The sequence below is a fragment of the Populus euphratica genome, unplaced genomic scaffold (genome assembly GCF_000495115.2).
Source record: "Populus euphratica unplaced genomic scaffold, PopEup_1.0 scaffold1335.1, whole genome shotgun sequence".
Lineage (NCBI taxonomy): Eukaryota > Viridiplantae > Streptophyta > Magnoliopsida > Malpighiales > Salicaceae > Populus > Populus euphratica.
Window position 1 is genome coordinate 15,310 of NW_011501193.1, and position 14,558 is coordinate 29,867.

At 37.8% G+C, this 14,558-nt stretch overlaps 1 protein-coding gene across 3 annotated transcripts in view; it reads left to right on the forward strand.

The window, feature by feature from the left end:
• Positions 1-1,389: 1,389 nt before the first annotated feature.
• The window catches only part of LOC105117418 (putative disease resistance protein RGA1), a 15,843-nt gene continuing 2,674 nt past the window's right edge, over positions 1,390-14,558 (forward strand). Inside the window, exons 1-2 of one of the 3 annotated variants that reach the window (XM_011015080.1) lie at positions 1,390-5,398; positions 5,442-5,574. In XM_011015080.1, coding sequence (XP_011013382.1) covers positions 2,246-5,398; positions 5,442-5,471 — 3,183 coding nt within the window. In that variant the 5' untranslated portion in view covers positions 1,390-2,245 and the 3' untranslated portion in view covers positions 5,472-5,574. Of the gene's footprint in view, positions 5,399-5,436; positions 5,575-14,558 lie in introns of those variants that run through there. The other 2 variants (XM_011015079.1, XM_011015078.1) reach the window with 2 other exon arrangements.

Genomic DNA, 14,558 nt, shown 5'->3' on the forward strand with positions numbered 1-14,558 from the left:
ATAGAAAGAAATTCTTCAATTCTGAACCGTTTCAATTTTAAGAGACTAACCTTAGTCTAATTTGGATATCAGTAATTTAAAGATCATTATGAGTTAAAGTGCACTATCCTTTTCATTATATGTGCCATTTGTAATTTAGCCCCTGCAAAGCAAAGGAAGGGGAAATACATGTGCCATTCTCTTGCCATGTTAACTAGAAAAAAGCTATCTCAAGTCTCCACCGGAAACATTCTTTATATATATATATATGTTCATGGAAATGCTATGTATGAAGCTCACCTGTCAGAAAGCTCAATTCCACGGCATCTCTTGTATATATAACCACAGAAAAAACGGTTTGTCAAAATCACTTCTGGTTTGGGAGATCACAAGCATTGAATTTGTGCAATCCACTAGCACAGGACCCCTTCATTGAAGATTGGAAAGAACTAGATCTGCACGACCTGCAACTCCTTGAGCCCAAGATTGGAGACTTTGGGATCCAAGCACTGGGCAGTTTAGGGCTTTGAGAAAACATTGGGCTAGGGTTGGCCTAAAATAAATCATGGCTAAAAGTATTTTTAATATTATATAAAAAAATTATAAATAAAAAAATTAATTTAAAATAAAAAAAATATTTAAAAAAAAAAGAATTTTGAAATATAAAAACTAAAAGGTTATTAATCTTCTTGACATTAGCTTCTGGTTCTCTTATTCTATTTTTCTTTGTTCAAGGCTCAGCTTCGTTGCTAGAATTAATCATCTGTGAAATTATGAATTATATTATGTTCAAGTTAATTTCCCTGGTCAGATTATGTTCCTTAAATTGTGTTTAAAAGCTTATTGACGGTAATGTTACTCATAAAAGTGCAGGTGAAGTGGTATATTTTCATAAGAAGTCCTCGTAAAACTACCCATTTTATTGATAGTTTGAAACCAAATCCATTTTATCATCTTATGCAATGTCTTGCAGAAGGAAACTTACTGTACTTCCATGGAAATATATTTTGATCTTTCTCATGATGGAAGACGGTGACTTTTTTCTGCTAGAATATGCCTATTTGTATAAAACAAACATGTCGAACTAAAATTAAATTTAAATTATTAGGTAAAATTTTAAGATTTATATTACTTTTTAGCATATTTCTTGAGCTTATAACTTTTGCACGGGTTATTAACTTATACTATTAATTAATTTTAATTAAAATAAAGAATAAGAATTGTAAGATTTGAATTTATATGGTAATTAAAATTTTAATAATATATTAAAAAACTATTTAAATTGTTAAATATTACTTAAAGATATTATTTATTTTATTTAATAGGGAAAACCTGTAATAAAGAGAATGGGTCAAGATTCTTGTCTGTGTATGGAGGTAAAAGTCACCTCGGAAAGGAGGTTCTGATGCAAGTGATGAGTTAAGACGTGTATTTACCAAACTCTAGCTCTTGTTGCAGTGCTTCCTTTTGTTTTGTTTTCTGTGAGTAAGATCAAAACTCTCATGTGGAAGGAGACAGTAGCTGCATGTTAATGACAATAACATGATTGAATCGTCGTTCAATCCCAAACAAAAATGAAGAAAATATTGGTTTGATCCATGATAACAGAGGGAAATAACGCTTTGAACTTGCCTTATGTTCCAACTATTTTACGATATGCTTTTCATAAAAAGGTAAAATGCCAGAAACAATATTGTAAGGCTCTGAATTACCCTCCTTTGATTCTTTCTTTCTTTTGTTTTCTTACAGGGTGAAATTCTGGAGTGCTGCCTTTTGCTTTGAGAAGTCATTGTTTAAAGGAAAAGATCACAAGATAAGAATCTTTTGCCTTGTGAAACTCCAAATGCTGTACAGCTAGGATTTTGAAGAGATTGGGCAAGGAACAAATTCTTGCCTTCTCTGTTCAACTCATATTATGTTCTTTTCTTCTTTTTAATGTTCTTCACTTCAAGCCCAAGTTAGATTAATTTTCTTTATTCCAAAGAGTGAGAAATTGTTTGGTCCTTCTGTATATCTATTTTCCATAACCAATCTTGTGTTTCCATTAAAATTCCCTGCTCACTTTTGAAGTCCTTCTGCAGTTCTCTTTCCCATAACCAATCTCGTGTCTCCTTTAAAATTTCCTGATCATATTTGAAGCCCTTCTTCACTTCTCTTTTCCATTAACAATCTTGTGTTTCCGTTAAAATTTCCATTCTCATCTCCATAACCAATCTTGCGATTTCGGTTGTTACCAAGACCCAGATTTTCCAAAGCAAAACAGGCCATGGCTGAAGCAATTGTTTCTGCTCTTGTGAGTCCAATCCTGGAGAACTTGAGCTTGCAGGCTCTTAAAGAGGCTGGGCTTGCTTGGGGCCTTGACACCGAGCTTGAGAATCTCAAAAGCACCTTCGCAATTGTTCAAGCTGTGCTCCAGGATGCAGAGGAGAAGCAATGGAAGACCAAGGCTTTAGAGATTTGGTTAAGACGCCTCAAGGATGCAGCTTATGATGTTGATGATGTGCTGGATGACTTTGCAATTGAAGCTCGAAGGCATCGGCTGCAAAAAGATCTAAAAAATCGACTACGATCCTTCTTTTCTCTTGATCATAATCCACTTATTTTTCGATTGAAAATGGCGCATAAGTTGAAAAATGTGAGAGAGAAACTGGATGTCATTGCCAATGAGAACAAAAAGTTCGAGCTAACAACACGAGTTGGGGACGTAGCAGTAGATACCTACGATGGGCGGCATACAAGCAACATCCTGAATGAATCAAGCTCAGTCGTGAATGAATCAGAAATTTACGGAAGAGGCAAGGAGAAAGAGGAACTAATCAACATCCTGCTCGCTGATGCAGACGATCTCCCTATTTATGCTATATGGGGAATGGGGGGGCTCGGGAAAACAACACTTTCACAAATGGTCTACAATGAAAAAAGGGTTAAACAACATTTCAGTTTGAGGATCTGGGTGTGCGTATCTACTGATTTCGATGTAAGAAGATTAACAAGAGCCATCATAGATTCCATTGATGGTGCTTCATGTGATATTCAAGAATTGGATCCCCTGCAACGACGCCTCCAACAAATGTTAACTGGAAGGAGGTTTTTGCTTGTACTAGATGATGTGTGGGATGATTATACTGATTGGTGGAGTCAATTGAAGGAGGTATTAAGCTGTGGATCTAAAGGTAGTGCTGTGTTAGTAACTACGCGTATTGAGATGGTTGCTTTTAGAATGGCAACAGCTTTTGTCAAGCACATGGGTAGATTGTCTGAAGAAGATTCCTGGCATTTGTTTCAACGGCTTGCATTCGGGATGAGAAGGAAAGAGGAGCGGGCACACCTGGAAGCCATTGGAGCATCAATAGTGAAGAAGTGTGGTGGTGTTCCTTTAGCTATGAAGGCACTCGGGAACCTCATGCGGCTAAAAGATAGTGAAGATCAGTGGATAGCTGTCAAAGAAAGTGAGATTTGGGATCTAAGAGAAGACGCAAGCGAGATCTTACCTGCTTTGAGGTTGAGTTACACTAATCTATCACCACATTTGAAGCAATGCTTTGCGTATTGCGCTATATTTCCAAAAGATGAGGTGATGAGGAGGGAGGAGCTGATTGCTTTGTGGATGGCAAATGGCTTTATTTCTTGCAGAAGAGAAATGGATTTGCACGTCATGGGCATTGAGATATTCAATGAACTAGCGGGAAGGTCATTTCTGCAAGAGGTCGTGGATGATGGATTTGGCAACATAACATGTAAAATGCATGATCTTATGCATGATCTTGCACAATCCATTGCAGCACAAGAATGCTATATGAGTACAGGAGGCGATGGGCAGTTGGAAATTCCTAAAACTGCCCGTCATGTAGCTTTTTATAACAAATCAGTAGCTTCGTCTTCTGAAGTTCTCAAGGTCCTATCACTTCGCTCACTTCTTGTGAGGAATGAACTGTATGGGTATGGAGGGGGAAAGATTACTGGTCGAAAACATCGAGCCTTGAGTTTAAGAAATATCCGGGCCAAGAAATTGCCGAAGTCAATTTGTGATTTGAAACATCTAAGGTATCTGGATGTGTCAGGCTCCTGGATCAAAACACTGCCTGAAAGTACAACCTCTCTCCAAAACCTCCAGACACTAGATCTGAGACGTTGCAGTGAACTCATCCAATTACCAAAAGGTATGAAGCACATGAAAAGTCTTGTCTATCTTGATATAACGGGTTGTTATTCACTTCGATTTATGCCTGTTGGAATGCGACAGTTGATATTCCTACGAAAACTTACCCTGTTCATTGTGGGTGGGGAGAATGGTCGTCGCATAAGTGAGCTGGAAGGGCTGAATAATCTTGCTGGTGCATTGAGTCTCGCAGATCTTGTGAATGTTAAGAATTTAGAAGACGCTAAAAGTGCCAATTTGAAGTTGAAGAAAGCTCTTTTATCACTGACTTTATCTTGGCATTCGAATGGATGTTACCTTTTTAACTCTTGGTCATTTTTGGCACCACAAGAAAGAAAGAGTATTGTTATTCAGGGAAATAACGAGGAGGTCCTTGAAGGGCTTCACCCTCATTCAAATCTGAAGAAGTTGAAGATATGTGGATATGGAGGTTCAAGACTTCCTAATTGGATGATGAACTTGAACATGACGCTACCAAATCTGGTAGAGATGGAGCTATCAACATTTCCCAACTGTGAACAACTTCCACCATTGGGGAAACTACAGTTTCTCAAGAGTCTTGTATTACATGGAATGGATGGTGTGAAGAGTATTGACGGCAATGTGTATGGAGATGGGCAGAATCCATTCCCATCTTTGGAGACGCTGACTTTGGATTCAATGGTGGGATTAGAGCAATGGGCTGCGAGTACTTTTCCTCGCCTTCGAGAATTGAATATAGTCGATTGCCCTCTGTTGAACGAAATACCAATTATACCCTCCCTTAAAAAATTAGGCATCCGGGGAGGTAATGCTTCGTCGCTGATGTCAGTTAGGAATCTCACTTCTATCACTTCTCTTTGGATTAGCGCTATTCCAAATGTGAGGGAGCTTCCCGATGGGTTTTTGCAAAATCATACCCTCCTTGGAAGCTTAAAAATTTGGGAGATGCGAGATCTGGAGTCTTTGTCAAATAGGGTATTAGATAACCTTTCTGCTCTTAAAACCTTGAGGATTTGTGGTTGCGGGAAACTTGAAAGCTTGCCAGAGGAAGGTCTTCGTAACCTCAATTCCTTGGAGGTCTTACAAATAGTGAGTTGTGGAAGATTAAATTGTCTGCCAATGGATGGGCTGTGTGGCTTATCTTCTCTTCGCAACTTATCTGTTGGTAGTTGTGATAAATTCACATCTCTATCAGAGGGAGTGCGGCATCTGACGGCACTTGAGGATTTGGTGCTTTATGGATGTCCAGAGCTGAATTCATTGCCAGAGAGTATCCAACATCTCACTTCTCTCCAATCGCTAATAATCGAAGAATGTCCAAATTTGGAGAAAAGGTGTGAGAAAGATTTAGGAGAGGACTGGCCTAAGATAGCTCACATCCCCAAGATTACAGTCATTTAAGGTTGATATGCAAATTAAATTTGTAATGAGAATAAAATATATATTTTCGTAGTGTTAATTTGTTGTAATTGTTTAAATAATTTTCTCAAATTGATATAAAGGTGTAAAAATGATTGGTTCATTAATCGAAACATGTTTTACTAGTGCGGTAATAAGTATTTTTTTGGTTACTCCAGAAAAAAAAAAACCTGTATAAGAAAATCTCATAAACATCCTTTTAGCCTTTATTTATGAAGATGTAATTAATTGAAACTAATAATATTTTGTCATTCAAGATCGCCGTGAACAAATAAGGGTTTATCAGCAAACAAACAAAAAAAACTCAACAGATTTCAAATTCAAAATAATATTAGAATCCAATTAACAAAATCCCTTAACTTAAATAAAGGGCACATCACATCAAATCAATAATTGAAAAAAAAACATAAAATCAATCAAAAAAAACAATAACTAAAACTTAATACATGAAAATAAAAATCCAGATCTTATATTTGATTTATCTACATTTTTTATTTTTAATAAATTATTTTTGATATTAGCTTATCAAAAAAATTAAAAAATATTTAAAAAATTTGAAATAAAAAAATTAATTTAAAAAAAATATTTTTAAAATACAAAAATAAATAGGGTCTTAATCTTATTGCATTAGCTTGTGGTTCTATTCTTCTATTTTTCTTTGTTCAACATCTATGAAATTATAAATTATATTATGTTCAAGTTTTCCTGGTCAGATTATGTTCCTTAAACAATGTCTAAAAGTTCATTAATGGTAATGTTGCTAATGCAAGTACAGGTGAAGTGGTATATTTTAATAAAAGTACCCATTTGATTGATAGTTTCAAACTAAATCCATTTCATCATCGTTTGCAATGTCTTGCAAAAGGAAACTTATCGTATTTACATGGAAATATATTTTGATCTTTCCCACAATGAAAACTGCGTGTTTCTATAAAAAAAACAGTATTCTAATTTAAAAATTTGAATTGTTATATGAAATTTTAAAATATTATTTATATTATTTTTTAAAATATATTTTTTATGATTAATTAATTTTAATTAGAAAAAAAAAATAGTGAAATTTCATCTTCAACATTAAACCTTTAACTCAATATTAAGTAATTATCTAAACGAAAAAATTTATATCATTAAATAATAATTTAAAATATTATTTACATTATTTTTTAAAACTTTTCAGCCACGCGATCGAAAGCTCGCAATAGAAAATAATTCTACTGAGCCACACATTACCCATCCATGTTCTAAAGGTTCTAGCCGCAAGTTTCATGTCTTGCAAGTTTCATTCTGAATTTCTTTTTAGAAAAGCTTTATTTTATTTTGTTTTTATGTTTTTAAGAAAAGATTATAATGTAAAACTTGATGGAACTTCTATTGGAACTTCTATTGGATAAAAAATAATAGGAAAAAACTTCATCCTTAATACAATTCTTATTTAATAAAATGTTGTTGTTTTGGGTAAGATTTTTGTAAAAAAAAACAAAAAAAATATATTTTGAATAGTAAATCAATTAAAAAATGTTGGGCACTTTAAAAACTTAATTGAAAAAATATTTAGTTTCGGTCCTTGGAAGTGGTTAAAATTGTGGTGTATAGTATTTTTTAAAGTATTTTTTATTTAAAAGTATATTAAAATAATATTTTTTATATTAACAAATAAAATTAATAAAAAATACTAAAAAATATTAAATTTAAGCTTTTAAAATAAATTTAAAAATTTCTGTTCATCAATTCATAGGTGGTGAACTAATTAAAGCTAAGGAAATTCAAGTTCCGAATCCCTTTAATCCTAAAATAAAATATATTCTGGCTATAATAAAATAAAATAAAATTCCACGTCAATTCTACCATAGAAGTAGGCCTTCCATGGAGCAGGACCACAGGCTTTGATGGTGGCTCCGTTTTCTACTTTTTAAAAATGCCCGGCCCGGCCCATCTATAACCAACTACGGCCCCCAGTGTCTCAGTCCCGCCGTCCAGTTCTCCACGCCAAATCTGTCCAAGGTCACTCGCTGTTCATATGCATGGAAACCTTGATTTTATACTAACTAAAACTCGTTTCCATGGAATCCTCAATCTCTCATGCGCATTCATATGAATGGATGGAATTAGGGTTTAGGCCGCTGTAATAGTGTAGTTTTCAGGCTGAAATGTAAAAAAATTCCGATGTGATTTCTCTTTCATGTATTAGAAACTCATTTGACTTGTTCAAGAAATTGGATTTGAGGTGGGTTTTATACAATTTTCCGATGGAAGGTTCTGGCTAGTCAAGTCTGCGCCGTGTGGAGCCTAATCAGTATAGTTAAAAGACTACGGTTTTAATATTTTGATAAAATTGAACCACCACACTATAATCAGTAAAATCCCATCACCAAACGCTTTCACCTTTTCCATTTCTCATCTGCTCTTTCATCTCAATATTTACTTACCATTTCTAGCTCACCTCCCCGCTTTTAGTTTCCGTACACCTTTTCTACTTCTACTTCTCAACATCCAATTCCTTTCGCTTCGAAACAAGCAATGGCCGACGCAGTTGTTTCTGCTGTAGCGAGTGCAGTCTTGGAGAACTTGAGGCTGCTGGTTCTCAAAGAGGTTGGGCTTGCTCGGGGCCTAGACACCGAGCTTGAGAATCTCGAAAGCACCTTCGCAATGGTTCAAGCTGTGCTCCAGGATGCGGAGGAGAAGCAATGGAAGAACAAGGCTTTAGAGATTTGGCTAAGACACCTCAAGGATGCAGCTTATGATGTTGATGATGTACTGGATGAGTTTGCAATTGAATCTCAAAGGCATCGGCTGCAAAGAGATCCCAAAAACCGACTGAGATCCCTCTTTACTCTCGGTCATGGCCCCCTTCTTTTTCGATTGAAAATGGAGCATAAATTGAAAAATGTGAGAGAACAATTGGATGCCATCGCCAATAAGAAAAACATGTTTGATTTAACACCAAGAGCTGTAGACATAGCAGCTGATACCTATGATTGGCGGCTTACCAACTCACTCGTGAATGAGTCAGAAATTTGCGGACGACGGAAGGAGAAAGAGGAACTACTCAACATCCTGCTCACTAATGACGACGATCTCCCTGTTTATGCTATATGGGGAATGGGGGGACTCGGGAAAACAACACTTGCTCAATTGGTCTACAATGAAGAAAAGGTTAAACAACAATTCGGCTTGAGGATCTGGGTGTGTGTGTCTACTGATTTTGACTTGAGAAGATTAACAAGAGCCATCATGGAGCCCATTGACGGTGCCTCTTGTTCTCTTCAAGAATTGGATCCCTTGCTACAACGCCTCGAACAAAAGTTAACTGGAAAGAAGTTTTTGCTTGTACTGGATGATGTGTGGGAAGATTATACTGATAGGTGGAGTAAATTAAAGGAGGTATTAAGGTGTGGAGCTAAAGGTAGTGCTGTAATAGTAACTACGCGTAATGAGATGGTTGCTCGTAGAATGGCCGCAACTTTTATCCAGCGCATGGGGAGATTGTCTGCAGAAGATTCTTGGGATTTGTTTCAACAGCTTTTATTCGGGAAGAGAACGAAAGAGGAGCAGGCACACCTGGAAGCCATTGGAGTATCAACAGTGAAGAAGTGCAGTGGTGTTCCTTTAGCTATAAAGGCACTAGGGAACCTAATGCGGCTAAAAGAAAGTGAAGATGAATGGATAAAAGTAAAACAAAGTGAGATTTGGGATCTAAGAGAAGAAGCAAGCGAGATTTTACCTGCTTTGAGGTTTAGTTATACTCATCTATCACGTGATGAGGAGGGAGGAGTTGATTGCTTTATGGATGGCAAATGGCTTTATTTCTTGCAGAAATGAAATGGATTTGCACGTTATGGGTCTTGGGATTTTCAATGAACTAGTGGGAAGATCATTTCTGCAAGAGGTCCATGATGATGGATTTGGCAACGTAACATGCAAAATGCATGATCTTATGCATGATCTCGCACAATCCATTGCAGTGCAAGAATGCTATATGAGTACAGAAGGCGATGGGGAATTGGAATTTCCTAAAACTGTCCGTCATGTAGCTTTTTATAACAGATCAATAGCTTCGTCTTCTGAAGTTCTCACGGTCCTATCACTTCGCTCACTTCTTTTGATGAATGCAGGTCTTTTGAATGGACCGAGAAAGATTCCTGGTCGAAAACATCGAGCATTGAGTTTAAGAAATGTCTGGGCCAAGAAAATGCCGAAGTCTATTTGTGATTTGAAACATCTAAGGTATCTAGATGTTTCAGGCTCCCGGTTCATAACACTGTCTGAATGTATAACCTCTCTCCAAAACCTCCAGACACTAGATCTGAGAGGTTGCAGAGAACTCATTCAATTACCGAAAGGTATGAAGCACATGAAAAGTCTTGTTTATCTGATACAAGTGTTATTTTTAAAGAGCCTACTGGAATGAAATCCAGTATTTGGCAAGGGTTACGTAGAAAGAAGAAAAAGGTTTACAGCGGTAGTAGAATGATTAATGGCAATTCTATTCATCGTGCTTTCATTATGTTTTTCAATACCCTCTGTTACAACTGTGCTGTATATATATACACAGCTTACTTCTAGCTATAACCGTTTCCTTTTATTTAGGACTAACAGCACACACAAGCCGTGTGCTGGAGATTGTTATAGGAACAATCTCATTTAATGAAACGGGGCGTTTAACCATGACTATAACAATTAAAACGACTTTTTAACAATTGAAATCTACCCGCCTTTTTTTGGTTTACTTTGTGCACGTAACAGGTATTTCCCCTTCCAAAACGACCTTGTCCTCAAGGGAGAATTCTGAAAACCGACATCTAATGTCATCAGCAAACTCCCATGTAGCCTCAGACGGGGCAAGACCTTTCCAGTGGAGTAGAACTTGTGTAGTGGCCTGGTTACCCCTTTTTAGCATCCTGCGGTCCAGGACTGTCTGTGGAATGATCATAGGAGCTGAAGGAGTAATAGGCAATGTGGACTGCACTATCTTGTTCCCTATGTGTTTCTTCAACTGCGATACATGAAAAACAGGGTGTATAGAAGCCGTGGGTGGTAACAGCAACTTGTAGGCCACAGAACCAATCTTTTTTTAAAACTGAATAAGGTCCATAGAATTTCGAAGCAAGTTTCTAAGAACTTCTGCGTGCTATGGATTTCTGACGATAGGGTTGTAGCTTGAGGTAGACTAAGTCCCCTGGAATGAACTGTCTGTCACTGCGTTTGCGATTGGCAAGTTGTACCATTCGATGTTGAGCCTTGAGTAAGTTGTCTCTGATTTGTGCAAGCATCTCTTCCCTTTGTGTGAGTAGTTGATCGACAGCCTCCACTGTGGAATCTTTAGGAACGTAGGGAATGTGTAGAGGAGGAGGAAAATCATATAAGACCTCGTAAGGAGTAGACTTAGTGGTTGTGTGGTAATTAGTGTTATACCACCATTCAGCAAGAGAGACCCACTTGGACCATTGATAAGGACTGCCACCAGACATGCAGCGTAAATAATGTTCTAAGCACCTGTTCACTACTTTTGTTTGGCCATCAGATTGTGGGTGGTAAGTTGTAGAGTGATGTAGATTTACTCCCAGTTGTTGGAATAATTGCTGTCAAAACTGACTTAAGAAAATCGGATCCCTATCACTGACAATTGTAGCGGGGAGGCCATGCAGCTTATAAACATTATCCAAAAAAAACCCTGGCTACCGAAGAAGCTGAATAGGGATGAGTAAGGGCCATGAAATGTGCATATTTGCTGAATCTGTCCACCATCACAAAAATGATTTCCTTTCCTTCTGATTTAGGAAGGCCCTCAATGAAATCCATGCTAATATCAGTAAATGGAGCAAGAGGAATAGGTAAAGGCTGCAGTAGCCCTGGTGTTAGCACATTCTCATGTTTATTTTGCTGACAAATACTACATTCCCTCACAAATTGCCTAATATGTTTTTGTTGTTTCTTCAAGTAGAACAAACTGCCTACTTTTTGAGCTGTGACCACCACCCCTGAGTGGCCTCCTTAAGCTGTGTCATGGTTTAAGGCAATCAGCTTATTATGCAGTGTAGGATTGTGACCTACTACAATTTTTCCCTTCCGGTTCAAGTGATTGTTGACCCACGTATAGTGAGGATGAGAGCTTGGGTCATGCAATAAATCATTTATAATGTTTTTGAGGCTATCATCCGATGCCCAAGTCAATTTGATTTCGTCCATAATAGGAGTAGAAATGGAATTCATGATCATGGTACTTAATTTTCCGCTAGGGATCCTTGATAAAGCGTCTGCAGCAACATTATCTTTCCCTTTGCGATACTCAATCTCATAATCAAACCCAAGTAATTTAGTAAGCCAAAGGTGTTGAGAAGGATACGTTACCTTTTGATCCAGCAAATGCTTAAGGCTAACGTGATCAGTCCTTATGCGAAAATGTCTCCCCCAAAGGTAATGTTTCCATTTAGCCACTACTTGTAAAATTGCAAACATCTCCCTCTCATAAGCAGATAGAACCTGCTGCGTAGGACCAAGAGCTTTGCTGAGGAAAGCTATAGGATGTCCTTCCTGCATTAGAACAGCCCCCACACCTGTGCCTGAAGCGTCAATTTCAATAACAAACAACTTGGTCATGTCGGGTAAGGCCAAAACTGGAGGATTTGTCATGGCTTGTTTTAAATTTTCAAAAGCAGTCGTAGCCTCTTCATTCCACTTGTAAGAATCCTTCTTGAGGAGCTGAGTTAAAGGCTTACAGATGGCCCCATAACCTTTGACAAACCGTTTGTAATACCCTGTGAGTCCTAGAAACCCTCTCAGCTGTTTGATGTTTCTAGGAAATGGCCAATTGGCAATGGCTTGGATCTTGAGTGGGTCTGTGGCTACCCCAGACTTAGTGATCACGTGGCCCAAATACTCCACTTAAAAGCTACCAAAAACACACTTACTTTTCTTAGCAAGGAGCTTCTGATTCCTGAGTATCTCAAATACAATGTGCAACTGTTCTATGTGCTTTTCCAAGGTAGGGCTGTACACCAAGATGTCGTCAAAGAAAACTGGAATGAATTTTTGTAAATGCCTTCTGAAAATGTCATTCATCAAGCTCTGAAAGGTCGCTGGTGCATTGGTTAAGCCGAATGGCATGACCAAGAACTCACAGTGACCATTATGGGTTCTGAAAGCTATCTTGCGGATATCCCCGGCTAGCATCCTTATTTGATGATAACCAGCCCGTAGGTCAACCTTAGAGAATATGGTAGCTCTGCCCAGTTCTTCCAACAATTCTTCTACAATCGGAATAGGAAACTTATCTTTGATGGTCATCTTATTAAGAGCCCTGTAATCCACACACAATCGCCAAGTGCCATCCTTCTTCTTTACTAAAACCACTAGTGAAGCAAAAGGGCTGGTGCTGTATTGTATAATGCCAGAATCTAGCATTTCAGTCACTATTTTTTCCACTGTATCTTTTTGTAAACCAGCATGACGATAAGGCCGGAGGTTGACTGGTTGGGATCCTTCCTTAAGAGGAATAACATGGTCATGTGTTCTCAGAGGAGGAAGTCCTGTTGGCTCTTTGAAAATATCCTGGTAAGAATGTAACAATTCATCTAAAGTTGAATTTCTCCCAAGACTAGGTTGAAGGGTCATTGAGCTGATGAAACGATCACTGTCTCCCACCACCCTGAGACTACATAAATTGACTTCAACGAACTGATTTGGACTGTTTATGAGGCTATTGAATTGTTCAAAGCCTATAGTTTGGAGCTTAACTGGAATGTCCCCTTGCAGCACTATATCTTGCCCTTGCCATACAAAAGACATCCATAATTCATTGTAATTGGATAAAATGTTACCCAATGTAACCAGCCATTGTACTCCCATCACCATATCAAAATTGTTGAGTTCCACGACAAATACATCTGTAGAGAACTGAACTCCTTGCATTTTCCAGAGAAAATTTTTGCACACATGGGTGCAAGTCATTTGGCCACCATTTGCTGCTTCTACTGCTAATGGTCGAATTGAAGTAAGAGTGCAGCTCAATCTCTTTGCAACCTGAGTGTTGATAAAATTATGTGTGCTTCCAGAGTCGATCATGATAAAGAGTGGAGACTTGTCAACCTTACCCGTCACTCTTAAGGTCTGAAAACCTGAAGTGCCCTCCAAGGCATTGATGGATATTTGGGGTGTGAAGGTGTCAGGATCAATCTCATTGCCTTCTTGGACCTCTTCTTCTGCCACATCCTCATCACCCAAAATACATAGAAAATACACCCTTTTATTTTTACATCGATGGCCGGGTATGAATTTCTCATCACACCAAAAACACAATCCCTTTGCCCTCTTCTCATCCAGCTCTTTATTTCTCAGGGTCTTTGTAGGTCGGTAAGGTGTGTTTGGAGATTTTTGGTGGTAGGGAATTGATTTTGCAGTGTTGTTATTGTGGTAGAGGGTGGTTTTAGTGTTGTTTTGAGTAGTGAAAGGCTTCGGTGGGTTGACATCAGTAGTGTGGTATGTGTTCTTTGAATAAGAATGATGAGGTTGTTTGTGGCTGATGGTGTTCTCTTGTAGCCTAGCTAGATTGTAAGCTTGGTATAAGGTTTTGGGTTCAAACATTTTAACCATGTTCTTAATCTCAACTTCTAACCCCCCAAGAAAAAACACTAGTGTCTGTCTCTCTGTCATCTCTGCCCTATTCCACAGAATATCAAATTCCTGTATATAAGTTTCTAGATCAGCCTTTTGCTTAAGATCTTTTAGTTCCTCTAGAGGATCTTTTTGGCCTCCAAAACGACAGCATAACACCTCAATGTATTCACTCCACAGTACCTCAGGTCGATGCCTAATAAAGTTCTGATGCCAGTATAAGGCTTTGTCATCCATATAGTAGGATGTTTGTTTGAGTTTTTCAGAATCATTCATTTCTGTGATTTCAAAGTATTGGTGACACTTGAATAGCCATTGATAGACATTGTCTCCATTAAAACTAGGAAAATCACGTCGAGGTTTGTATACCTGTTGAGGGTGTTGATCTACTTCTCTGGTCCAATTATTC